Source organism: Temnothorax curvispinosus, unplaced genomic scaffold (assembly GCF_003070985.1).
Source record: "Temnothorax curvispinosus isolate PA1 unplaced genomic scaffold, ASM307098v1 QBEX01004771.1, whole genome shotgun sequence".
Classification (NCBI taxonomy): domain Eukaryota; kingdom Metazoa; phylum Arthropoda; class Insecta; order Hymenoptera; family Formicidae; genus Temnothorax; species Temnothorax curvispinosus.
Genome location: NW_020214551.1, coordinates 358,842 through 386,373, shown reverse-complemented (window position 1 = coordinate 386,373; position 27,532 = coordinate 358,842). Strand labels below are relative to the sequence as shown.

The 27,532-nt window shown below is 40.8% G+C and overlaps 2 protein-coding genes across 4 annotated transcripts in view; one reads left to right on the top strand and one right to left on the bottom strand.

Moving 5' to 3' along the window:
• Positions 1 to 19,343, bottom strand: part of LOC112454002 (eukaryotic translation initiation factor 5B) — a 33,848-nt gene extending 14,505 nt beyond the window's left edge. Inside the window, exons 1-14 of the mRNA XM_025015131.1 lie at positions 18,854 to 19,343; positions 18,114 to 18,472; positions 17,786 to 17,978; positions 17,366 to 17,698; positions 17,082 to 17,291; positions 16,540 to 16,982; positions 16,216 to 16,433; positions 15,882 to 16,084; positions 15,521 to 15,786; positions 15,014 to 15,095; positions 14,689 to 14,870; positions 4,997 to 5,073; positions 4,516 to 4,723; positions 4,263 to 4,358 (exon numbers count right to left, since the gene is read on the bottom strand). Coding sequence (XP_024870899.1) covers positions 4,263 to 4,358; positions 4,516 to 4,723; positions 4,997 to 5,073; positions 14,689 to 14,870; positions 15,014 to 15,095; positions 15,521 to 15,786; positions 15,882 to 16,084; positions 16,216 to 16,433; positions 16,540 to 16,982; positions 17,082 to 17,291; positions 17,366 to 17,698; positions 17,786 to 17,978; positions 18,114 to 18,472; positions 18,854 to 18,887 — 2,904 coding nt within the window. The 5' untranslated portion in view covers positions 18,888 to 19,343. The remainder of the gene's footprint in view (positions 1 to 4,262; positions 4,359 to 4,515; positions 4,724 to 4,996; positions 5,074 to 14,688; positions 14,871 to 15,013; positions 15,096 to 15,520; positions 15,787 to 15,881; positions 16,085 to 16,215; positions 16,434 to 16,539; positions 16,983 to 17,081; positions 17,292 to 17,365; positions 17,699 to 17,785; positions 17,979 to 18,113; positions 18,473 to 18,853) is intronic.
• Positions 19,344 to 22,893: 3,550 nt separating this feature from the next.
• Positions 22,894 to 27,503, top strand: LOC112453935 (UDP-glucuronosyltransferase 2B31-like). Of its 3 annotated transcripts, none has more exons than XM_025014986.1 (6): positions 22,894 to 23,350; positions 23,678 to 24,082; positions 25,240 to 25,662; positions 26,254 to 26,485; positions 26,664 to 26,889; positions 27,159 to 27,503. In XM_025014986.1, the coding sequence occupies exons 2-6, from the start codon at positions 23,684 to 23,686 to the stop codon at positions 27,442 to 27,444; spliced, it is 1,566 nt and encodes a 521-aa protein (XP_024870754.1). In that variant the 5' UTR covers positions 22,894 to 23,350; positions 23,678 to 23,683; the 3' UTR covers positions 27,445 to 27,503. The 3 variants fall into 3 exon arrangements, with proteins under 3 accessions (XP_024870754.1, XP_024870753.1, XP_024870752.1); XM_025014985.1 differs by having other exon boundaries at positions 22,894 to 23,373; XM_025014984.1 differs by having other exon boundaries at positions 22,894 to 23,373; positions 23,632 to 24,082.
• Positions 27,504 to 27,532: the final 29 nt, after the last annotated feature.

The following is a 27,532-nucleotide window of genomic DNA, read 5'->3' as shown; positions in this document are numbered from 1 at the left end:
TCTCTCCTTTTTCCTCTTCGTCCCAGTTATTCGTTTACTCTGCTCGCTCCTACTCAAGCTTCCAACTTTCGCTTTATAAGAACGACAAACGAAGATGCTCCACAATGTCCTGTCCAACTCCGATTTTAATTCATTTTTAATTTAATTTTAATTCAATTTAAATTTTATTTTATTTACTAACTTACGTTGATTTTAAGTACTGATTGATATTTTACAATGTTTCTTGGGATTTTATAATGTTTTGGAAAATCATAATATTTTTCATTACTAAATATACATTTATAAAATACATATGTATGCATTTATAAAAATACATAAAAAAAACAAATCCAAAGTCGATTGTAAGAGGATATATAAATTCGATCAACTCCTGAGATTCACCTTGCATTTAAAACCGGAGCTTAATGAACAGACGTATTCTGGCTCTATATGTAAACTGACAAAAGTACGACGATTCTATTATACGCGAGCAGACGGTCGCTTAGCTGATAAAGAGGAGGCAGAAGAAAACGGAAAAGAGTGTCGCGCGATACGTACAGCTGGAGCGAAGACTGCGAGGAAGAAGAGAATAACGAAAAAGAAGATGCTTTACGCAGGGAGGTTATTTCCGCCAGGACCATCCAATCGTGAAACGTGCCGAGATCTACTCTCAGAGGGAGCGGAGAGGAAGAGAGGAAGAAAGAGAGAGAGAGAGAGAGAGAGCGTCGAAAGCGCAGCGCTATCGCGACTCCCGGGTCATCAGGCCGAACAGAATCCGCCACCGAACAAACTGACGGATGTACGAACGGATGGACGAATGATCGGCCTGCCGGTCGGTCGGTCGGCGGAAAGAGCGGAAAATGGATAACGGAGGGGAGAAAAAAAAGGAAACGCCGCAAGAAAACGGCAGGCCGAAAGAATCCGCCGGATTTCCGCTCGCCGTTAAAGCCGCTTATCGAGAGTATCGAGACTGGCGCGTTGCGCAACGCCCGTACTATATGTTTCTCTGTGTGTTTCTACATATGTATTTGTGTGCGGTGTGCGCGGGTACGCGCGGGTATGTCCGATAACGCACGATGGAAGTCGCGAGAGAGGAAACGGCGGATAGATGAATAGATGTGTTCCATATGAGTTCTCCGAGGCGCTCCCTCTCTCTCCAGGCTCTCTCGCGGCATCATAAAACGGCAGAATAAATTCTAAGGGAAGAGTAATCAAGACGCGCGTTACGTATAAACGACACGAACGAGATCATCACATTTACGGGAAAACGTCGATGCGCGATTTCAATCTCGATCTATCTATATGCCCGAAAAGACATACATATGTTCACAATATAATGACTACAACTGTAATTATAACTATAAAAGAAAAAGGGAAAAGGGAACGAAAAGATGTTTGTAACCACAGAACGCTCGGCGGGTCACGAACGGCGGACAGGGCGTCATCACGCGAAATTGGCATGCGAATCTTCGTGCATGGCTCGAGAGCCTCTGTGAGGCACGCCACTGTTCCTCTGGCCAAATGTATCGCGCGATCGCGCGCTGAAAATCCCCTCGACGTTTGCGAGCTCACGTTCTGCCGTATCGTTCTTCCGCCCCATGTTTAAGCCGCGCCGTTTCCTTTTGCGGCGTGATATCGGCGCGTGTTTCTCCGTCCCACCGACGACGTGCATCCGGTCGCCGCGGCCGTTCAACAAAAGAGAGACCCGGGCGCAAACTGACCTGCGCTAACTGGAGTTTCGTGAGACTCGATGAAGGCACGGGATAATCGTCAGGTCATCCTCGGGAAGACACGCGTCTTCGCGAATATACACGGACCCGACGACACGCTCCATGATTGGACGATACAAGCGGAAGTAACTTTCACGGTAAATCTCGATTTTTCCGCCGGTCGCTTTGTTTGCGAAGCTGCCGGTTTTATTCGGCGAGACCGAACACGTGCATTCTTCGAGTATTATAGTCGAATAATCGCTAACAGCAGCCGATTCTATTTCTTAAGCCTTAAAGGTTTCGAGAAAAGTTCTAAAACCTTGCTTTAAAGCCCATGCCTAAAGAAAGAAACCGAGGGAGAAGAGGTAAGGAAAAAATATCTCAGAGCAGAAGTTTATACAATAAATTGCAATATTTCCTCGAATCACACCGTTTGAAAAGAACTACATAATTGTAAGAATTTTACTTCTTTATCTAGTTGAAATATATAGAAAATTAAAACAAATTAAAACAAGTTACAAGTTCGAATTCAAAATAAACCTAAAAAAAAATATGAAAGTTGTACCGCGCTCGTTTTTCAGTACCGGATATAACGTCGAGCGTCGAGTCGCTCGAGGAAAGACGATCAGCCGTTCAGAATCCGCGCGTCGTTCTTTCGAAGAACAAAGACACACGGCAAGAACGCGTTGTGCAAAATCGTGCAGGACATGTTCCTAGTGAATACTGGCGCGAAGCGAAGAGCAACCGCCAAAAAAATGTTGAGAAATATCGTTAAGAATTCGGCGACGCGCGACGAGCGAGAGCTTCGAGCCGAACCGAGCTTCGAACTCGAGTAGTGTCTTTCGAGCTCGATGTCCTGCGGAGAATATCGCGTGGGCCCAGATACGTGGTCGGAGCCACGCAAGAGCCACGACCAAAATGTTCGTCGCCTCCCTTCGCGCGATCGCTCGCGACTTGGACGAATCTCAACAACAAAGCTACGTATACCGTAGAAAAGAGGATATATATATTTCTGAATGGCGAGAGGACTATAGAGAAAAGAGTGTGGCATAGATATGATAAATTATATCTTATATATAAATTGTAATATAAAATATATCGTAATATAAATATAATAAATAATTGTGCTATGTAAACTCAATTCCGATATTCGATAATTCAAGCGAATCTCTTCTTTCAATCTCATTCTTAAATTGCGTTTCGCGCTGTAACTATTACACATCTTTTTCATAAGCGCATTTCAATTTTTACATTAAAAGAAGACATCTTCAGAATCTCGATATCTGTAAAATTATAGATATCCTCGTTTTCGGACGAATAAATCACGGGATGCTGAGAAAAGCGTCTGCAAAAAAAAGACTAAAAAAATGTCACGCGGAGCGGTGTTAAGCCAAGCCAAGTCGAGAGTCGAGCCGAGCCGAGCTGAGCCGAACTGAGCCGCGCGGTGACAGAGTTGGCCGCGCGTTAAATCATCGATCGCGGTGCGTGGGTGCGCCGGTGGGAGAATTTCGGATTTTTGTCCGTCGGGAATTTGCGTGCCACTAATGGCATCGTCGACGCCTACGGGATCCGAGACTAGGCAACCTGCAACGTTTCGCGCGCGCTACCGCGTAAGGCGAGGCCGGAGAGGCCAGCTACCCACCCGGTTCCTCCTACGGGAAAGAACGGGACGAAGAGAAGAGAGGAAAGGAAAGGAAGGGATAGGGGGAGGGAGAGAGAAAGAGAGAAAGAGAGACGGACTCTCTTCGGTCAGTCGGATCCACCTACGGGAGCGAGGGAGAGCGGGACTGAGAATGCCAGTCGATCGGCCGGCCCGGAGCGGTTAATATGTCCGCCCGCTCGATCGACGCGATCGATCGACCAACTGAATCGCCGTATTTCCGCCGAACGAGTTCACCTACGCGCGCGCCGATAGTTCTCAATTACCGCTCTCCGCTCCGGTCCGCAGGACTGGTCCAGTCGCGACTTCCCCCGTCTACCGTCGTATAATACAAGTTCTGCATACACAGGTTGGCATCCGTTTCTCTCTTTCTCTCTTTCTCTCTTTCATTCATCCTTTCCACGTGCGAGCGAATTCAATTTTCACCTCGAGTCTTCAGCGTAAATTTCATTAAAATCTCTCCGGCTACCGCGATTAAAATAAATACGCCCATCGTAATTATTTTTGATGCAACGCGTCGCTGACAAGTTGCGCCGGTTTTTCACGCAAACACTTGTCCGACGTTCGTATTTTATTCTCGTGAAGAATGATAGAAATACTCGGGAGGTATTCGCGACACCTTGTTCCCTGTAAGTAAAGTCTTTGGTAATCTCTTCTCGTTCATAATTAAAGAAAGGATCAGACTCTGTTAAGGTCCCTAATACGTTAACGTTAGTAGCAAAAATGCGCAAACTAAAAGATAGGTACCTGTCATTGACGCTCGCACAACGTGAATATTATCGATCTCCCCGGCGATACATTCATATTCTATAACGATGCGAACGGCATCGGCACACGAAGAGGCATATGTACATTGCGATTCGCGCAATGAGTTTCAGGGGTAGAGAGGAAAAAGAAATGTTAAGTCAACTCACGTCCTTGCTCGGGACGCAGAGCGGCGTTCCTTCCTTGACGATTCCAGCCTCGACCATTACGCCGATCACGATCGGATCCCTCGAGTTGAATACGTACTGAAATCCAAACGGGCTCACGTTTAAAAAGTCCCCGAGTTCGGAGATCGCCGGTGACGTCGCACCGGCGCGGGCGCGGCGTAAATCCCGCTTGTTTATCGCGTATCCGTTTCAACCCTGGCGAAGCGAACGCGCATATAACTCGGATATAACTCACCTGCGGCAGAATCTTGAGCTTGCACGGAAACACGGCGATGTGCTTGTTCTCATCCCGCTTGCGCTGCTTCAGTTCCTCCCTGTAATTGGTGAATTTGTCGAACAGGTGATAAATAATGTCAGCCTGGAAGATTTTAACGCCCAGGGAGTCCGCGAGCTCTTGCGCGTCCCTCTCGATTTTTACATCGAATGCGAGAATCGTGGCGTATCTGCGGACAAATTAATTAAGTGGCAATTGATTAATTATAATTCGCTGTCGGCTATCCGTCGCTCTTTTCGATAAAAGGAAATTGAGGAAGTATCGAAAAAGCGTAAAATTTTCTTTCATAAAAAAATTTTTACACAACTTTTACAAGTTATTTCGTATACTAAAAGTTACAAAAAGAATAAAATTGATATTTATTTTCACTCTCACTTCTTGGAGAACTTAATAGAGGCAGACACGATCGAGAGTGACAATTTTACTGTCGAGATGTACTCACTGGCTGTCGTGCTCCAGCATGATAGAAGCTTTCATGACGTCTTTCTTGACGACCGGTCCGATACGAATTCCGGAGTACTGTGAACAAAGACAAAAATGTCGTTAATGAAGGAGAGATTGTTAAACGCAAGAAAGATATATATCAAGCAGCATCGCGAACGAATGCGGTTTGTCATTACGCAAGTTGCTCTGATTTTGCTCGACAGCGTGCAATGACTGTCTCTCTCATCTTGGCAACATTATTACATAGTTTCTTGCGTCACGTTATTTCGCATATTGTTACGTAATGCAGGGAGAGAGGGGGGAGAGAGAGAGAGAGAGAGGAGTAAACGATTGCAGTAACAATCTAACGGCAGGAGACGCGAATCGCACTTGTCATCTCTTTAACGCGAACCAGTTTCTTGCGGGCAATGTAACTTTTCATCGACGCTGATATTCGTCACGCGTGACCATGTGAATGCGCAAAAAGTGCCTTGCAATCCATTTGCTCGGACGAGGAGTAACCGTTCGGAAGATAAACGGGGAAGTCACGAGTAGACTAGTCGCGTTGCCGTCAAACAAATGATATATCAAATCTCTTGATATATCTATAAAGAAATTTAATGAAAAACCAGCTGAAAAGAATTACTATGGAGAGTATTTCTCGACGACGAATAACTATCATTTAAATGTAAATTAATCGTAATAAGATTAATATATAAATATTAATAACTGTTTTTCAGTAAAGTGGCTGGTAGACGACGAGCGATGCGTTTCGCAATCCGTTTGGATCGCCTACGTTCAGTTACCGGCGACCGAATCTCTGGGAATCATTGCCACCGAAACGCCACGGATCCCGCGAGCCTCTCCGTGTGTACGGATCCGCGTGTGTATATACCATCAGGCAAAAATAACCCGTGACGCATGCATGCCGCCCAGATTCGGCCGGACGGTGCAACGAGACGGGACGCGGCGACACGAGACGCGCGACGCAACACGTTGAAATAAACGCGACGGACGCGGCGATGCAGTTGCAAACAAGCCGTTTCGCGGCTTTACCGAGAAAAGCCGCTCCGCGAGTCCGCGCCCGCGCGCGCGGTCGAGGAGCACCGCGAACCGCGAGGCGCGCGCCGCCGTAGTCGGGATTAAAGCCGACCGGAGTATAGAACGAGTATAGAACGAGCGTAAGCTGTCGTAAGTCGTAACGTTACAGGATACACAAGAAGACGTCCCGGGTCTACTGAGAGATACTGACAATGAGAGAGAAATAAATATCCGTCCAAGATCTCTGTAAAGATCTTTCGGATCTTTTACGTAAATCCCGTGCATTAATCGCGTGCAAATTAATGAAACTCGATTAGTAATTATATCTCGGTATTTTTATTCTCGGTATAACTCAATATGCAAATTTAATTCTGAATTACTCCTGTAAGAAAGAACACACGTAAGCCGGTTTAATGGACATTTATATACAAGCTACCTCGAAAGCTAGCTATGTTGATTGTAACTAATTATATAAGTACACTGAATAAAAAGTACACATTCTCATTTATTCCTTTAATCAAATTTGTACCTTTAACGATTTCGTCAATAACGAATACGAATATGAAATATGTATGTTACGACAAAACTCACGATTCACGATCCGGCAACGCTAAGTTTCCACTGATTGTGTTTTTTTACGTTAAAAATAAATGATATCTAATATATCACTATTAAGTATTCTTAATATCTTTTAAAATAAATATAAAGAAGCGATTAAGAGTACATACGAGTTTATTTTATTTCAGATAACTGGCAGATTGTATTGCTGCACATTACATTCCGTCTTAATCATCAGCCTTCTGATCTTCGCTACGATTAGACTCGCGCGTCTGCCTTCCGGTTTCGAAACGGATATCGGTTACCCGCTGCCGATGTGGTCAATGTCTATAACACGATACTCGATATACGGGATTAATTGCCGCGTTAAGAGAACTGCGATAGAGTTAAACACACTATAAGTATAGTGTAACTTTCAGATTTTATCTCGCATCGCGCGTTCCTCTTTTACTCCTTATTATTCATTACTCTCGGTTAGGTACTTGTGCACGTAAACAAGATCATTATGTATGTATACATATAAACCGCTTGTCCACTAAAATATCTGCGCTGAGACACTAATAAATATGTTGAGATTTCATAATCGCTGAATTAAATGTATTAATATTAATACAATTAAATTATCATCCTAGAAAGAATCTTGCAGATTGTTTCTTTCTTTTCGTATTATAGATAAATAATTTCTTCTTATCTTCTCTTCTTTCATAACAAACAAATAACAAAATTCCCATAAAACTTGCAAATATTTTAACTTGCAAAAGCATTTGATAATAATTTTGCATTTCAAATACACGTCTCTCTCTCTCTCTCTCTCTCTCATTTTCATTTCGAGCGCACCCTCACGAACCGCATCCACCGCGATTGTAACGATAATTATTCTTGCAGGTATACAGACCGTGCACACAAATGGTAGTTCCTATTTACGGGCCAATTCTCGAGCCGGTACCAAGCGGCTGACGGAGGCGCACGATCGAGGGGGAACGAAGTAGAGACAAACGAACGAATGAACGTACGAACGGATGGGCGAACGAGCGGAAGATGATACGTTCCCGAGGACTTTCCAAGATAAGCGTGTTTTAGAACTTCCGGCGCGCGTCGCGTCGCATTCCGATCCTTATATCAGATACGCCCGCCGCCAATATATTTTTTTCCTCAGCCTTCTATTTACTACATGTTGCAAGGTACATTTGCAGCTTCGTGGAATGTCCAAGAAAAAAAATAAAGCGTTGAACAAAAATTTCTGTACCAATTCCATAATGCTCCATCTGGACTAATTCCATCTGGATCGACATTTAGCTCGTATATAATATCCAATTAACGATTAACGAAACATTATTAAATACTGGCAATTATCACGATCAATAATGCTTACAATATAATTTTATCCGATTTCTTATTTCATTCAAATAATCATTTTGACTGATGAATTACGTCAACGCGGCGAGATTTAGACGACAGTCGTCACGAAATCTCGATCTTCTTCTCCGTACACGATCAAAATTCGTAGCGAGTCGCGAGTTGACGATACTTGACTTTAGAGGAACGGATGCTCTCGAAGAAGAGGAGGCGGGTGGATGGGGAGGCGGACAGGAGGTGAGAGAGGTGCCGCGGTGGAAAAGAAAAAAAACAAGTCGAGTGCGGCGGGGGGAAGGGGGAAAGGGGGAAAGAAAGGAGAGGAAAGACGAGACGAGAGAAGGAGAGAGATCTAGTACGACGAGAAAAGGCGGACACGGCAGATGTTGCCGGCGAAAGAAACGCCGCTGGTAATGCTGGTATAAGCGGGAGGAAGTTGGGAGGAAGAGTAAGACGGCGAGGAAGCGGGACGAAAGGGGGTCCGGCGCATGGTACGATGGAGGGGGGGGGGGGGGGGGTTAAAGGAGGGCTCGGGGAATCGGGACGGGGGGATAGAGAGGGAGGGAGGTGCTTCCGGCATTTAAAACCAGCCGTCGGGGGCACGGATCCTCTTTAGCCTCTCGTCGTAACTGCGGCACGCTGCGCCGAAGAAGGAAACGCTAATTTATTAAACTCGCCTCCCATTCCGCTCCTCCTGCATATCCTGCCCGCGCGAGCGCGCGCGATTAGCGTCACCGAAGGACGAGCGCGGCTGGGGCCTTTTGGCGAATTTCGGTTTTTCGCACCTTCACGAAGTTGCCATGATCACGCGGTGATCACTGAGAAAGAAAGAGAGAGAGAGGTGCGTTCCATATGCGCGAAGCAACGATTCTAAAGCGTACGAAGTACGCAGGAAAATATGACTTACTATCATTTTTCTCGAATTCTTATATGGCTAATGTTTTTCATTTATCGTAAAATTGACTAACAAAAGGTATTGCAAAGAATTGTAAACGCGTTGATAGAAAGTATATGCGTAAAAAAAAAGAATTATAGATTTGCAACAGCTTAGAATGAGACTCTCAAGAAACTTACCGTTTACCGAAAAATAAATGATTGAAAGGAAAAAAAATCTTTTGGTAAATTGATTTTCGCGAGAGAGGAAGCGAACAGCAAACTTACATAATTTCCGTACAATCTCAAGTAATCTTTACATCAATAGAATCACAATCTCTAAAATTCGATTGTAAGAAAGACATGCAACATAAAAAATAAATAATTATTTCTTTACAAAAAGGCTCTATCAAACAAAAGCTAATAAAATATTTAGAAAAACAAGCCAAGAAGAATTGTTGTGAGATTAAGAGAATCCAGTAGGGCAACGCTCGCGTAATCCTAATTTATCTTCGAGGTTAATTGAAGATGAGCACGTCAATCTGCAGTTTTCCTCGATCGCTTCATGAAAACGCGCTCGCGACGCGACGCGGCGAAGCGTGCACGGGCGCTCGGTCTCTCGCTCGCACGCATCCGCTCCCATGTCCCCAGCATATGCAGGCCGCGCACTCCTCATATGCCGCGGTTAGAAACAATGCGAGGAAACGAGCCATCTTTTCCTGCTGCACCGGCACCGGCACCGGCACCGGCGCGGAAGAGGAGCGAGCGCTGCGCTTCCGCCCGCCTGTTACGCGAACGGCCGAATGAGCCAGGTAGCCGATCGGCTAGCCTCCGAAACTCCAAATAGTCCGAACAGTCCGAACCCTGCCAGATGCCGCGAAATTCTTCAGAATAGCGAAGGAATTCCGTGCCACCGGAAGTCCCCGGCAACAAAACTTGAGAATTTTCCCATTGTACCGAAATTCGCGCGCGCGTCCTAAGTGTCCTAACGTTCTAGGCAGGTTCTTGAAAAGCGAGCGCCTTCCTCCTCAAGTTGAAATTGTACAAAAGTGAAGCTCCAGCGGCAACAATAAAATATTGTAATTTATTTCGAGGTTTATCGATACCGCGACAAAAAGACAGCGTCCTTAAATTGTCCTTAAATTGAAAAGGCTTGCGGTTGAGTGGTTGAGTCACAACCAGTGGGACGAGTGGGATTTTCGGGCATCGCGATAATAAATAAAAGAAAAAAGGAAGAGAAGAAAGCGATCGTCTAACGGGGGGGGACCGACGACCGACAACGGTAATCCCAGATTGGACGGATTCACCGGGATAATCCGAGGAAATGAGCGAGAAATGTGTCGTCGCCAGCGGAGCGGAAATCCTATAAATTATGGATTGTGTAATTTGTTAGACAAGAACGATTGATATCGCAGTGGCGGTTATGCGTTATGAAAATGCATTAGTCTCGTTTCGAGCGCGAGGGAACTCGGGCCTCTTCTTAATGCATAACTGGCGTGTAAGAAACTACTGTCGTGCCGAGCGTTCGGAAACAATATGAGGAAGCGAACCATCTTTTCCTGTTGCGCTCGCATTGAATCGGAGCCGAGAAGGCGGAGAGCGGAGTCCGCTTGTGACGGCACGGCGCGCTCTGCTCTGCTCCGCTCCGCTCCGCTCAGCTCCGCTCCGGCTCCTCTCCGGCTCCGACGTATGCGCATTCAAGAAAATCCACTGAATAAAGTCAGCCGCGAACATATATACAGGGTGGCAAAAAGTGATTCGCCTTTAAATCACCTTTATCAAGGTTATTAAAGATAAAAATCCTTCTATATTATTAGTTGATACTTACATACTACATGAATCTTAGACCGAAAACGGCTTTTATCTTATTCGAATTATACACACATTCTGCAGTAAAGTAATAATTTTGTCAACTGTCAACGTAACGCGTAACCTCGTCGTATTACTATTATAATTTCTGAATCGACAACGTTAATTTCTCGATTGCCGATACAGAAAATCTGGGAATCTCGCCATCCAATTAACGCGGGACGCGCGATCGACACGCGAGATCACAACACGTTAATCGGCGATTCTGTACCGCGACGATAGCCGTGGTATTACGCAGTTTCGACGAAAAGAAACCCGATATCAGTCGTACTCGCGTCGCTGCGATCATTATGTTAGTAATACCGCCTGCTGTTACATAACGGCCATCATATGACGATTTCAGCAATAACAAAATGCCGATGGTAACTCTGCTATCGCGAGAGTTAGGCCAGCTCGGCGCGAGTGCCATGGTCGCGATTAATTGTCGTTAGCAAGTTGCCACGCCGCGCTCTATCCACCAGACAGGTTGTCTTATTCACACCCGCTATTGCCTATAGGCAGCGTATAGGCCTATATAGGCTAATCGTATAAGTACTATAGGTAGTCGTCAATCAAGGCGCGCGCGCGTATGGCTGGCAGGTTCCAAGAAGAGCGCGTAAAACCCCGCGGTCCCGATTAAGCTGCATATTCCGATCCCGTTCGGCTAAACGGAGAGACGAGAACAGGAAAGACCGTCGCGTCGCCCGATAAGAATCGTTAATTCAACAACCGCCATTGTGCATCGATCGCGGCGGAGAGGCGTCGCGTCGTATCATTTAATGTTTAATTAACAGATATACAATATACATGTAATGTGATTTACGTTTTACCGAGGCAACGCCTTGAAAAACATCGTCATGGTCGCCGAGTAATCTTGACCTAAAGAGACTTTACATTGATTCTTCTTTATGTTACTCATTGAATTCACGTCAAAAGTTATGACTTCCTGTTGTTGTGGCGGTCGCGACAGGTATATATAAAACAACGGGGTATATAAAAAGACTATACGCTCTCTACAGTTTATATACAGACTTATTGTTAGCGAAATTAAAGATCGCACGCTGTGCAATAGCGTGCCGCGCGTTGTAATAGGTATATATATCGTACGATCGAACAATTTCAACAAATGACCTCCCGGGATCACTTCGCTATTTGACAGATACGTAAACGAATTCTTCAAATGAAAAATTAATTCGTCAAGACGTACGCGATATTTGGAAAATAACGGCTCAATTATAATATTTGATCCGCACGTCCAGACAACAGGAATTAATGGGCGCAGAAACGCTCCCGATCTCGACCCGGTTTCGGTTTCGAAGCAAAATATAATATAGCAAAGTATAACATAAAATTATAAAGCGACAAGAATGAACCTCCGCTATCTATCTCACAATCAACGTTCAACTCCGGCAAGCCGAGACGAGAGGTCAAAATCAAGACGCCGCGCGCCGCGCCGCGCTGCAGGCTTTCATTCACGCGCGGTGCGGCGCGGCGTCGCGCATCGCGCGCCGAATGAATTCTGCTCCGTTTCCTTGCAAGCCTCGCGTATCCTCGTTACTTTATTTCCGCTATTTCTCGCGCCAGTATCCGTCGATGCTACGATTCCTGAATCCGCCCGCCCGCGCCCGTCCATCCGCCGATCCACCCACGGTGCCCGCGCGCCGAGTGTGGGCAGTTTCCTGTACGTTGATCACGTATTCCTTTTTTTTTCTTCAGCCTACACACGTCCGCGGGCGTGCGAGCCTCCATGTTGGCAAAAACGAGGCATTCCAAGAGCGGGAGAGACTTGGAGAGAGAGAGAGAGAGAGAGGCACCACCATCGCGTGCGTGTCTGCGTGAGTTTAATCTGCCAACCCTTCTCATCCCTTTGCTCCCTCGTCCTTTCCTCTTGCGACTCTGGCCACACTTGGTGATACTTGGATTCTTCCTCCCTCTCTCCCTCCCCAACCCTTTTCGCGCCATGGAAACGCCGTGTCTCTGCTCTATGTACACGTGAGGAAGTGGCGAGAATAGGAGGGCAGCGGAGGGAAAGGGGAAGGGGATCGTACGTGCGTGTCTCTCGCGTGTGCGTGCGATAAAACTGACGTCACGGGGCCACGTGATCGTGCAATCGCGGTGGGGGGAGCCCATTCATAACCCGAGCAAGGACAGGCTTAAGGCCGTTTCGGACGGTGTGTTACATCGAGCTGAAGATGACAGCAAATTTTTTCTTGCTCGTTCTCTCTCTCTCTCTCTCTCTCTCTCTCTCTCTCTCTGCACAGCTACTTGTCGCAAAAAATACGGACTTTTGAACGAATGATCGTCCGCGGCCTCGAGGGCCCGAAATGGCAAAATGTATGCTCGCGGACTTGAGCGGAATCGTTTCCATTACTAGATTACTTATACGGTCATTATAGCGTAGCTGGAGCTGGTTGTGAATGATATCTCGGTTCCGAGATAACACGGGACATTTTTGCCATTCTCTCGTTGGTATGCTCTTATGTAAATATACAAGTTTGTTTCTCCGCGATTGTACGGGAAATGGGGATGGGACAGGCGCGATTACCGCACGGACGACTGTAACTATTATAGTGTAACTTCCTCGTAAATAATATACGCGCGGTCCGCGTGTGTATACCTGTATGCGTGCGTGCGTTTACCGAATACAATATCTAGCTTCTATGGAAACGATTCGCGCACGATCGGCACGAATCAAATTTCAGAATGTCCATTATGTTTATCAAACGTTATCGATGGGGATTTACGTATAATCGCATCACGCGATAGATTACCCGATTTCGTATTGTGAATGGTGTCCACGGGCGCGCGTCCGCACGCTTTACTCCTTTTAAATTAAATGTTAATCGAGACGCCGCGTGGATCGGAAAATTTTCGAAAGACAAAATTCCAAAACCGCACGCTCCAAAACTTTGGTCGATGCACAAATGATGATGCGATGAAGTTATAAAACACCCTGTAGAAGGCTGTAGAGGCGTGCCCACGCGGTTGGACAGCGCGACTGATAGCACGATGGGGGAGGGGGAGGGGAAGGGGGGAGGAGAGAGATGAGAGATCACGGGTACAAGCACCGTGTGCGACCAATGAGCCGTATCCTGCTAAACTGTTAAGAAGGAAGTGGTTCGTTGCTGCTGCTGTTGCCGCTGTTCTTTCTCCATCTGTCTATCTATCTAGCTACCGATCTATCTGTCCGTCTCTATCTCGCTGCTCTTAATCCTATCTACGCACGCTCGCCGATATACATATGTCTATTTTATTTATTTATACATCCGCGAGTCTCGATCTTTTTCGAGGTCTAACATCCTTTCCGCGCTTATTATACGCGCAACGAATATAAATCGGAATCGTGAGAAATATACATCTGACTAAGAATTAATTTTCCTCGATGATACAAATAAATTGTAAGTCATTTTTAGAATTATGAGGATAACATATTGCACTTATATATATATATATATACTATGTATGTAGATAAGTTTAATAAATACTTATATTGACTTTAGTTGCTGATAAGATAATAATCAAGATAATATATCAAGTGGCAATGATATCACACACCCACATACATTATACTGAGATATTGTTCAATAAATACTTACAATTAGTAAAAGAAACCGCAGTATCGGTAGAGACGAGATTTTCATTAGTACTTTCATTTTAATAGTATAAACAAAAAAATAAGAGTATGAGACTATAATAATACCAAGTATTATATATGAAACATCAGTGAAAAATTATCGGAAATCTTATTACTCAATGCAAGTGATTATATAATGTAACAACGATTACTATTCATTTCTTTAGCTTGGATCTCCAAAGAAATATCAAAATTATAACGTCAATTAAACGACTCTCAACTATCTAATATATGATAATAATCATGCAATATATTCGGTGTCCGTGAAACGCATACTGGCAGTAGTCGGAAGTAAAAAAAATATTATATCACTGTACTGGTATTGTGATATACACGAATGTGATATAGGTATATAATGTCGCATGCACGCAAAATAAAAAACTGTTCTGCAGACAAGTACTTACCGGTATTTTGCTGCTTTTCAGGAAGTCCAACAACGCTTCAAGAGCTCCCAAGGTTGACGCCTGAACGTAAACTCCTCGTTCAGCTAGTCGAATGTTTCCTAGAGCACTCGACAATTCCTTTCCTATTTCTTCTTTCAAAACGTCTATTTCATCTGGTTTTTGTGCAACTTGCAGATTTAATCCTATATGCAAATATTAACTTGTGTTATTCGTTTTATTCTTAAGAACAAATATTTGAAAAAAAAAAATATATATATATATGTATGTTATATATTACAAAGCAAAAGAATTAATCTTATTGATTTTTTACAAGTACATTACATACCAGCAATGGCCTTTTCCAAATCTTTAGCAGCAACTTTCACTCCTTGAGCTGCCTTAACTTCACGATATTCGATATATGCATTCTGGAATAAAAAATATATGATGCCATAAATATTATTTTCTAAAATCAAGTATGCAGGGAGTGGGATATCGCGTGGCCTTGTGTAGGAAAGGCGGACTCATAATTGCCGAGTCTCGAGATCCCTTATTCTAGAGAGATTTTTAATTCGTAATCTTCGTAAGCTTAGGGTTTAGGAAAACCTGACAGAAATCTTTCCTTGCTTTCCTCCAGTTAAAAATTGTACACATAGCTGACAACCACATCATATAAAACATTGTTGTAAATGTTCGTAAAGAGGAAGAAGATCAAATCTTTAGAATAAGCCAAGATCCACTCAGAGTTGTAAAGACAATGTTGATTGATTTATTGATTGATGGTACGCAAGGAATAGTATAATAATTGTGATGATATTTCATCATCTTAGAGTGCAAAACACTGAAAGATTACCTTAACTCGCAATTCCTTTAACGGCTGCGGCATAAGAAGCGAGCGAATTTGTGTTACAATAGGTCCGTCCGTACCAGCGATGATGACTGTATCACCTTCTCTTAACATGCCATTGACTAGAATACAGTCTATCGTAGTACCAAGTCCAGGCAATGCTTTGACTTCTAAGACGGTAGCTTGTAGCTCTTCGCTGTACATCAATCTTTTAGCCAGAGGACCCTGACAGGCATCAACTATTAATGCCAACAGATTGCCCATACCTTCGCCTGTATATGATACAGTGAGGTGTAAAAAGAATTCAGATATTCCCAAATGTTATGTTTCTATCTATTAGGTCTGTATATTTGTATGTTGTTATTACCTGTTATAGCACTGGTAGGAACTAACGACACGTATTCTCTCGGATCCGGATTTTCGTAATACACTGCCGCATTCAGACCTTGCTCAGCAAATTGTACAATGATATCCTTCGACCGCCTCTCAAATTCTCGCTGAGTATTAGATTCTTGATTCTTCACTATATCTTGAACATCCTTACGATTCATGGTCTGCCAATCGTACAATCTGAGAAAATTAAATTGTCATGACTTTTATAATGCAACTTTATAATGCAGCTAATATCATGACGTAGAATGCAAATTAATCAATCGCAAATATCTCAGAGTTATTAATTATTATACATAATGCGAAATTACCTGTCGATTTTATTGAGAGCGACAACAAAAGGACATTTTTTTGCTTTCAATAAATTGATACTCTCTATAGTTTGCGGTTCCAACCCATGCATAATGTCTACAACTAAAATTGCTATATCACAAAGAGAAGACCCTCTGCTCCTGAGATTACTAAACGATTCGTGACCAGGTGTGTCTATGATCAAGAGACCAGGAATTTTAAATTTCTTGTCGGCAAACTAGAAGCAAAAAGATAATTGTTAAAGTACGTTAAGTACATCAAGTACGTTGCAATATAATCAGAAATCCAATATTTGAAGATTCAGATCTCAAGTGAACACTTACGCCCTTTACATGCTTCGTTGATTCTTGGATAGCTTCAATCGGCACATTAGTAGCACCAATTTGTTGAGTTATACCACCAGCTTCTCCGTCTTGTACATTCGTTCTTCTCAATTTGTCCAGGATTTTCGTTTTGCCAGTATCGACGTGTCCCAAAACACAGACAACGGCGGCCCTCAAATTATCCAAAGATTTTTTCTTCTCTGCCTCTATACGGCGATTCTGAATTCGTTCCCTTGCACGTTCCTTTTTACGTGCGGCATCTGGCATTTTATCCTCCACTTCGCTATCGTCGTCGCTCTCGTCGTCGGATTCAGATTCACTTCCGCTTTCGCTCTCTGTATCGCTTTCGGATGATTCTTTCTTTTCTGGTTCAGCCGAGGTTGGAACTTTTTGACCAAATTTCTTCACTTTTTCAGGTGTCTTAAGAATATCGTCTGATTTATCTGAAATTAATTAAAATTCGAGTACTTCAATGTATCATTATACAGTGTCATAAGTCTCTGGACGGAATATAATTCTATAATCTATATATAAAGCAATACCTTCCTCTTCCTGTTCATCATCAGTAGTCTCAGCATCCCACGAATCCTTAACATCGTCTTCTTCCTTCTTTTCCTTTACTTCCTGTACCGGTTCATCTACTATTTCTACTTGTACTTGAGCCGCGGATGTTTCATTATCCTCAATCTTTTCTTCCTCTTTCTTCTCTACACTAACTTGTTGCTTCATTTTATTTGGTCTAATTCGTGTTCCTAAAATAATTCCAATAATGAATACTATGACTTTAATTTCTCTGCAAATATTGTGCAAAAAATATGTACAACACCTGGTCTAGGTTTTTTCTCTCCAACATCTGGCAAATCAAAACCTTGAGCTTTAAGTGCCTCAAGCATCGCTTGTGCCCTAGCTCTGTCTTGTTTTTGTTTCGTTGTTAAGAATTTTCCTTCTGCCTTCAATCTCTCTTTTCGTTGTTTCTCTTTCAATTTCTTCTTTTCTTTACGCTCCTGTTCAAGTCGCACTTGCTCCGATCTTGCCTGCTCTCGCAATTCTTCCTGCCTTATCCTTTCTTCTTCTTCATGCTTCAATCGTTCTTCTTCTTCTTTCAATTTTTTCAAAGCTTCCTGCATAGCGGCAATAGTTTTCTTTCCAGGTCCTTTACCTATCGCAAAAGTCTATTATTAGAAATACATTCGTATAGATTCGAAAAACAATCATCCAAGCAATATATGTTAGTAACTAAAATTACCTTTTTCTTTAGTTTCTTCCTTACCACCTTTCTTCTTTTTCTTCTTTGTACCATCTTCAGTCTCAGCAACGTCACCATCGGCTTCTACGCTATCCTGATCCTTCTTTGCTGATATAACTTTATCATTTTTCTTTTCTTCAGAAGCTGCAGTTTCGTCATCCTCTTTCTTGTTGCCACCTTCCTTTGCAGTTTCCTATTTTAATGAAAATTAAATAATACATCTCATTAGTAAGAAATACATTAATAATAAATTCATTTTTAAGCAAAAAAATTTTACATAAAAAGCATTTACATAGTGAACAAATTATCTCATTGTTATCTTTCTTACCGCTTTTTTCTGAGCTAACTTCTTTTGCTTCTCCCTTTCTTTCTTCTCTTTTTTCTTTTGTGCCGCCGTTTTTACAGTACTAACTTCAACGTCCCTGTCAGTATTGTTTAATTCTGATTCTACAATATTATTGTCCATAGTTTCGTCAGTATCGTCTTTGATATCGTTCTTTTCAGTCTTTTTCTTATCCTTCTTCCCTTTTTTCTTTTTATCTTCATTGTCAATCTTTTGCACGTCCGGTTCTGTTTTATCTTCAACTTTATTGTCCGTAGCTTCTGGTTTCTCTCCAGAATATTCCAATGCCAACTCTGCCAATACTTGTTCAATGTCTTCGTCGCTGTCATTGCGCTTTCTCCTACCTATTGATGCAAATCACAAATATAATTACAAATATTTTTCTAACAATATTTAAACGAATTGTTTAAATTTGGGTGGTCTTTTCGAACGAGGCCCTTCATATAATTTCGATCGAACTTCTCTTACAGGTAAGTTCGTTTGATCTTCAATTATATTTCAGGCCTCGTTCTAAAGATTAAAACATGTAGTTATTTAGAGGAGACGAGGACAACGACAACGTCGCTCGATCCGACGTAACAGACGGGTGAATCGTGGATCGCGATTGAGGTTAGGTCGAAGCAGACGACACTTGCCACATCGGAACTCGGAGCTCGGAGCTCAGAGCAGCGGCACGCACGCACCTACATGTGTTAAATCGACGTTCTCGAGTCAGTCCCGCTCACCTTTCTTCCCCTTTTTCGGCTGGGACTCCTGCATTTTGGCTCGCTGCTGCAGTTGACGGTGCTGTTCAGTTTTCTTCCCAACGCCCCGACTCCTCTACTTCACGTTTTTCCGACAAGCTGTCTCTCGACTCTCGACAGTCTCGACTCGACTCTCGGCGATCGGGTCGGGTCGGGTCGGCCGGCGGTGGTGCGTGCGTTGATCTTCGGACGAGGAACGGCGGCGTGATACTCGCGTGTCGCTGATAAAAAGTCATGCAGACGCAGGAGAAAAGTATTTCGTGCAGAATCACCACGAGCGTGTTCGCAACTCGCGACCCGGTCTCAAAAGCAGGGCGGTGCACAGCTGGTGGCAGGGTGGCAGGGTGGCAAGTGGCAATGGCAATTGGCACGCACACGTGTGGTGTGTGATGTGGTACGAGGTATGAGAATGAGAGGTATGTAGTAGTGGCGAGACGTAACGCACTGCTCCCGGCTCCCGGCTCTGCACTCTGCACTGCACTGCTCCGCGGCCCGGCCAACCAGCTCACGCGACAGTCACGCATTGGCGAATTGTCGAGAGGAGCATACGTCGCTGATTGGCCAAATGGCCACACCGTGCAAATGCGATTTCGCTTGCCGAATGCCGCGTGCGTTGACGTTCCGTTGGGAACAACCGTCAAGCTTTGACCCGTAAGCCGTAAGAAATTGACCAATTACAGTTGAGTTTTCTCCTCACATTCAACTGTGATTGGTCAATTCCTTACGACTCAAAGTTTACTATACCTATTGTAAACAGTCCTTAACACTTGTCATGGCTGCTCCATTCTCCAAATTATTATGCTGCAAAAGGAGGCAAATAACAAGCGATTGTGACAATCGCCGAAGCTGTATGATTATAATCCAAAAAAATTTGTGTCCTAAAAAATTCTAGCGAAACGATAATTATTATTGTTTTATACACAAAATTGTATACATATATGTAACTTCGAATTGTTATCATTGTATAATCAAGGCAAATATTGATAGGATGATTCTCGACATTATCTTTATTACGATAATCTTTTTTTAATGCTAATAAAATGGAAGATAAAAAATAATTGTTAGTTTAACTTCTCTCTCTCCTCGCTTTATCCGTATCTTATCCACGACAATGTAATGATGTAATGCTCAATAAAATTTTATATATGCCTCTTAATAGTTAACTACGACGTCGACGGTGCTTAAGTTTAAGACAATCTTGCAAATTTATTTTAGGGATATGCATGCTAATGACATACGTATTAACTATAACGTAACGATCGTAATTTATTGTCTTACGTGCTTATATATTGTGTAAAACCGCGCTGCGTCGCGCCGTCATAAATTTACACAAAGCAACACAGAAACCAGAAACTACAGCCATATTAATTGCTGCCATGCTTACTGTAATATTCGAATTCGTAATTTACAGCGCCCGCGAAAACAATTAAGTCGCAATTAATATATGTTACATGCGAGACGCGACTGCTTATCTTAGGATTTTAAGCATTCTAATATTCTTCAAGTTTTTAATTATTTTTTCCATTCTTTCTCAGTTTCTCATAAATAGTCAAAAATAATACCTAATATAATATTCCATTAAATTTTTTATCTTACGAATTTTTATTTGTTATCTTATTATGTATTTTAAAGAAAGAGAAAAAAATTCTAAACTTTTTGAGATATATTTATATATACATATACTAAAATTCCGACACAGAGCAATAAAGATTTTCTTTTATCTAAAAGGGATGTTATCGAAAAAAGAAAAACACTATGTTTAGCATTCGGATATATAGTCGTTCTATTGGTTATTATTATATCTTATAAAATTCTGCCTTCTCCTTGAATTAGTCAATTCTTGTCTATGATTCATAGTAAACACATTTCGACTATCGTCGTCTATAAATAAAACTTAATCGAGAGGACAGTTTATCTAATATTTATTCGAAACTTAAGACATTTTGACGTCGCGTCTCGTACGTACATATCACAACTTTATTTTCATAAACACTGATAGCTGTAATTGTTCAAATGCCTAGCAAAAATAAAGCGTAAAGTCCTCCATTATTTTACGCCCTTTACGGTTATATTCTCTAAAGAGCAGATTTATTGAGAGTTCAGGGAACGTGTGAGAAATACGTTTGAATTATAAAATATTCCGAAGGGTCAAAAGAATGTTAATCGAGTTTCTCTCGATACTTCACTCGATCGATACTCCAAGAAGCATCAATTCTGTTTGTTTTCACTTGTATGACATTTCGGGAAATTTTCAATTTTTGTCAGGGAATGTTATTCTGTTATTGAAGTCGATGTAAGTAAAATAATTAATACATAATTAATTGTTTCAAACATATTACAGTTTACATAGTACATCAATTCATTGGCATTTGTAACTTTTGCTTAGAGTACTATATAATTAAGAAAAAATGATAAAAAGGATAATCTTAATAATTTATATTGCAAAATAACATTTGCTTTTATTATATTAAAAAATTAAATTTAAAAAAAAATTAAATTTATATAATTTTATATAAAAATTGCATATATGTGAAGAATTTCATCATATAACTGCCAGTAATTAGGAACAAGGCGATTAGAACCACATACAGACACACACACACACACACACACAACGCTGATACAACGAGATCATCCACCATCATGAGATTATCGGTTATCGTAATCTTTAATGGTTTCTGATAAATTGAAATAATTTCTACAATGTCAACTTACATGCAATGCAACAAGAAAATATTAGACAGTTCCGTTTTCTTATGTATAGAATTAAAATTCGCGAGTCTATATGTATACTGTGATTTTATTAACTACTCCACTTTTTATGTTATCGTGTTGTATGTATTAACATGTTTTGAATAAATTATAAATTATCGCAAAACGTTGAAACTCGTTTGCTGACTTAATAATCAGGACGATGTTATTTAAACATCTCGTTAAATAGTAAAAGTTTTTCGATTTGTATAATCCAACGTTACATTTCACTCTATTATACATTATTAGATAATACAGCTTTACAATGGCTTTGTGTGTATAGAATATACATTACATAATCGTATTACAAAAACAAAAGGTGCTAGCTAAAATCAGAAAAGAAGAAATAACTAAACGCTATTTTGTTTTTAATCTAAATAAGTACTAGAGATCTTTTCAGGGACTTGAGGTCGTCACGCGAGAACTCGTTCAACTCTAATCTATTTCGCGTGTCGACTGTTATAGACTTTTTAGGGCGGTTTCTGTCGAATCATCAACTTATATAACGATACATGTAATACTGTTGAAATCTCTAAAGCGTCGTATACAATGGCAGCAGGAGTAATGGAATAAGACGTCTGAGTAAGTTGGTTTTCCAGTATAATAGAGTGTAGAGTAAGGCCATAAGCGAAATGGTTGAATCCCATTTCTTACGTCTTACGGCCTTACTCTACGCCCTATTGCACCGGAAAACCAGCTTACTCTGACGTCTTATAATCTTAATCCACTATTCCTGCTGCAATTGTAGACGACGCTTAATGTTTCACGTGTCTTTCTATAAATTTCTTACTACAACTATAGAGATTATTATCGTTGAATATAATAATTATATAATTATGTGAAAATATTCTTAGTTAAATACAATGTAACATGCTAATTTATACAATGTGATAGCATAAAAACTGAGGCAATTATTTAAAAACAAAACTGCATGTATAAATTATATACATACATGTTAATTTCTGCGCGGAGAGAAGCAAACTAGTATTTTTCCATTCTTATCGCATTATTGTTTGTATAAGTGATTTGGGCAAATAGTGGACGCTATTAAAAGTCGCAATAATTTAAATTGTTTATGATATGGTCCAAAGATGTGATCTCACGTTACATCTCGCTATTATCGATTTTTCGTTTTCATAAGATACACGCATATAAATCACTTAGATATTTTTTCTTGCTCCTGTCCGAGAAATGTAGCGGAAATCACAACTCCTTCCTTTCTGTCGCAATTGCCACGAGATTAGGTAAGATGAAAACTGTTAAAAAAAAAGAGAGGAATTATCAGTTGATCCGCTTATTACTGGAACTGTCATTCATTTAGTTGTGAGTTCTTGACTTTGCCAACATCACAGATCACAGGTGACTTTGTGTCCTTAAATTAGCGCTTTAAGTTTATGAAAAGAAACGTCACAGAGGAAACATATCATCAGTATTTTTGCTTGTCACTCGTTTGATGACAAAATGACAATTGCAAATGACAATTAAATGTTATCGTACCGGCAGATTACCTAAGATACGACTGATTATTCAGAATGACTGAAATTATTTTATGGCATGGCACGTGTATGAATTTTGTATGAATTCAAACAAATCGGTAGCGTTATATGTCTTTAGATACATGCAATCGTTTTCTATCCCCACTACCCACTATGTGTTACACATATGACTTAAACGATAATACGTACCTAAAATTGTCAGTCTATCATCGTACGCAGCAACATACAGCCGGTAATATGATATAATAATCGGAGGTGTGTGATCTGTTTAGCTTGTAGACGCCTTTACTTAATAACTTATTAAATCAACCAATCAAAAAACTTAACTCAAAATTTAAATATTAATACATCTAAATGCTAATTACAAAAAACTAATTATAAATTTGCATTAATCTAAAATATTTAAATGCTAAATATATAAAAACTAGAAGAAATTAGGTACACAAAAATAATAGAATTTTAATATAACTTGAAATTTATCGTTACCTCACATAATTAATTTATTTTTCGTAGGTGCTTTAGACTAATATTCATATTGTTCATATAACAAAACAAACAGATAAAAATGCGAGTGCTACCAGTGATTTTCTCTTGGTTATTCTGCCTGGCGATTTGCCATGGATATCGTTTGCTCGGACTGTTTCCCTTTCAAGGCAAGAGTCATTTTGTTATGTTCGAGCAACTGATGAAGGGCCTGGCTAGGAAGGGCCATCAGATCGACGTGGTCAGCAAGTTTCCGTTGAAAAAGCCTTATCCGAATTACACCGATATCGTGACGTTGCCAATGCCTGTCCTTCTGGTGAACAATATGACGTTTGAATTCATGCAGCAATTGCTCGGTGCAAATCCGACGTATATTGTTGCGACGATGGCAGGAAATGAACTTTGCGAAGATTTAGGACATCCAGCGATAAAAGAGCTGGCGCGGCCAAAGAATCCACCTTACGATGCGGTGCTTATAGAGGTATATGATGAAAAAAAGCCAGATTATCTTCAAATTAATCATCTATAATTATATTTAAAATAAATCATTTTTTTTATTATAATGACCATAGGTATAGCTTTAACAAGATTCTACCAACTATTATTATTTTTTCAGTTAATTTTTACACTACATTTTGAGATGGAGTAATATTTTGATAAAGAGTAATTATAATAAGATTTGGAACATATAAGATTAATAAAATTTATAATTTTTATTACATTAAATATAAGATTGAAAAGCAAAGATACTTACTCAAATTCGCTTTTTAAATCTTTGCTTTGCTTAATCTTAATTAAGAAATATAATTTTCTTATAATCTTTTATCAGACCAAAATAGCTAACCAATAAAAGCATTAATTGATGTAGTTACAGTTTTAAATTTTTATATATCAATAAAGCAAAATTATCTAATTATTCGAAATTGTAATTACAATAACAGTATATGTCTTGAAAATGCCGAATCTGAACACTCAATATATTTTTAATATCTTCTGAAAGATATTATATCGGAGTCTCGGTAATATGCGGAGGGTGCAGAAATTTGCTCAAAATTCAATTATTTGAGAGGATGTTTAAGAATATGTAATATCTATATTTTGCAAAATCAATAACTTTGTTAGGCGCGCGAACATGCACGTATATCGAGTACGATCTGCAATATTTGTTGTCAATATCTCTATCAATAATACGTAGGACGTAACTTTGCGTAATATTTAAACATCAACAATTTATTTTATCGGACGTTATTCGTACTAATTGCCTTTAGTATTCCTAGTAACTTTATTTCGCGCGAAATTGAACTCCTAATCGTCTAATGAACTACACGAACAAAAGGTCAATAGACATCACGCAATCATATGCTTCTGATGTAAGAGAAGATTTTAATAAGAATCTCTTCTGGAATGTTGCAACACACAACGTGAACTCATATGACGACCATATACCATGACATGTACAAATTATTCTAAATTATTCTAAGTGACCATGATCTTCAAAGTGGTGATTATAATCCTTTGTCTTGACATTATTAACACATAATGTACATACATTCTTTTATATTTGCCTTTATCTATCAATAAATATTAACAAATAACAATTGTTGCGAGGAATTTTACCATCATATATACCTTTTTTAGGTTTTTGGTGCGCACTGTTTCGGTATCATCGCCCATATATTGAAAGTTCCTTTGATTGGGGTCAGCACTACGTCGCTGTATCCATGGCTACCTCCACTGATCGCTCAACCCGAGAGCCTGGCCTTCGTGCCGAGCAATGTTTTAAGTTTCAACGGCCGCATGAATTTCTGGCAACGTCTGCATAACAGCGTGCGCACGTTCTGCGACAAATGGTATTTCAATTATCTTACGAGACGAGAGCAAGACAGGATAATAAGGGAGCACTTCGGGCCGGACATGCCGGGCGTACGAGAATTGGAAAGGAAGCTGTCGCTGATCCTCATTAACTCTCACATCGCGCTAAATGGGATACAGCCGAAGACACCTGCCGCGGTGGATGTGGGGGGGCTCCACGTCCAGGACGAGGACCAAACGTTGCAGCCAGTAAGTCGGCTCTTACGACTTACGACCCGTTTTCGTGGCCGTTTTCACTTTTTCGATGTAGGCGCATGTAGCCCAATGAATCGCGAGCTCGCGTTTGCTACAGCATAATTTAAGTCTTCAAGTTATAACGCTGATGATGACGCTTGTTTGCAAAACGATAGATAATTTTATATGAAAAAAATCAGCATACAGTATGCAAAATGTTTCTTGCAACTTGTGCGTCTCCAAAGGTTAATGCTTATCGCATGCAGTGTCGCGTGTAGAAAGAACTCTAGTAACAAGAAAAGGAAATTTAAAAATCTGTAAGATTGAAATTTCGCAGCGTGAAATACTATCGTTCTCTCAATTGCGTTTCTCTCAGTTGCGTAAAAGATATAGATTTACTTTATAGATTGCAGCTTATTTAATAATAAATTATTTGCTTATGGGTGCTATTTGGGTTATCGATTGACCATGACCATGATAACTGCATTAGACTTGATATTTCTTCATCGTTTCACGATATCATAAAATATTTCGCAAATAACGTTTTTCTTAAAAGCGGAAATAAAGAATATAGAATAATTTGAATGGTCGCTGTCTTTCCCGCAGGATTTAGAGAAATGGATGAACGATAGCAAAGACGGTTTCCTCTATTTCACTTTTGGCTCGATGGTGATGATCGAAACGTTTCCACGCGAATTCCTAAGAGTGCTTTACGCCTGCTTAGGTAAAATAGCACCCATAAGAGTTTTAATGAAGATACCAAATCCGGAAAAACTGCCGCCCGGTTTGCCCGAAAACATTCACATGTCACCTTGGTTGCCGCAGATTAAAGTATTGAGTGAGTATCATTCTATCTACTTCATGTCTGTCGATCGCGATATATTGTCTATGAAGATTTTATCAGCAGAGATCCGAAATATTAAAATCGCAAATAATTGCAAATTGTCTTTTCTAAAATGAATGAATAAAAATTTGCAAAAATTATAAAACCGTCTAATATGAATGTAATACCGTAGAACATCCTAATATAAGAGCCTTTATCACTCACGGCGGGCTCATGGGAACGCAGGAAGCGATAACGTGCGGGGTCCCCATGATCGGTATACCACTTTTCGCTGATCAGTTCATGAACATCGACGCGTATGTCGCCAGAAACATTGCTTTGCGACTGGACGTTGACACGATTACCGAAAAAAGTATGGACGCAGCCTTAAACGCGATCTTATGGAACCCTCTGTACAGGTAGGCACTAGGCAGATTCTATCTCTCATTTTGCATATTAGCGTAAATTATTATTCGAACAAAAACATACATATATCTGCATACTTGTGTATACTTGAAATTTGTGATAACGCACGTAATCTATTTACGCCTCTCGGCTATTTTTATGCTATAATGCTTGTGTTTAATCATTATCTCGAATTTGCATGTATCTATTCATTTGCATTCGTTGCATTTTGTTATTTTTAATGACAGCTGTCGAATGCATTTTTATAACCCATTTACTTTAGGGAAAGTGCGCAAAACCTGTCCCGACAATTCCTCGATCGACCATTGAATGCTATCGACACCGCTGCTTATTGGATCGAGTACGTCATTAAATACGGCGAGGATTCTCTGCGATCGCCCGCGATGGATCTGACCTGGTGGCAATTGTCTCTCATCGATGTGGTTGGGTTTCTCCTGTTTTGTATAGCAATTGTTGCCGCTATAACGTTATTCATTACGCGTTTCATGTTAGAGTTGATAAAAGACGGAAATTATATCAGTTTGTCGCATTCAAAAAAGACAAATTAATTGTATTAATTATAGATAAATATATTATACGTTTTGCCTTCTATTTATTTATATCTTCGCGAAAGAATTTATTGAAGAAAAAATATAA

Bases quoted from the DNA above. Each gene is read 5' to 3' on its own strand.
- LOC112453935 (XM_025014986.1), top strand. From the start codon at position 23,684: ATGCGAGTGCTACCAGTGATTTTCTCTTGGTTATTCTGCCTGGCGATT. The intron at 24,083-25,239 runs GTATATGATGAA...TACCTTTTTTAG, and splicing joins ACGATGCGGTGCTTATAGAG to GTTTTTGGTGCGCACTGTTT. The intron at 26,890-27,158 runs GTAGGCACTAGG...CATTTACTTTAG, and splicing joins TTATGGAACCCTCTGTACAG to GGAAAGTGCGCAAAACCTGT.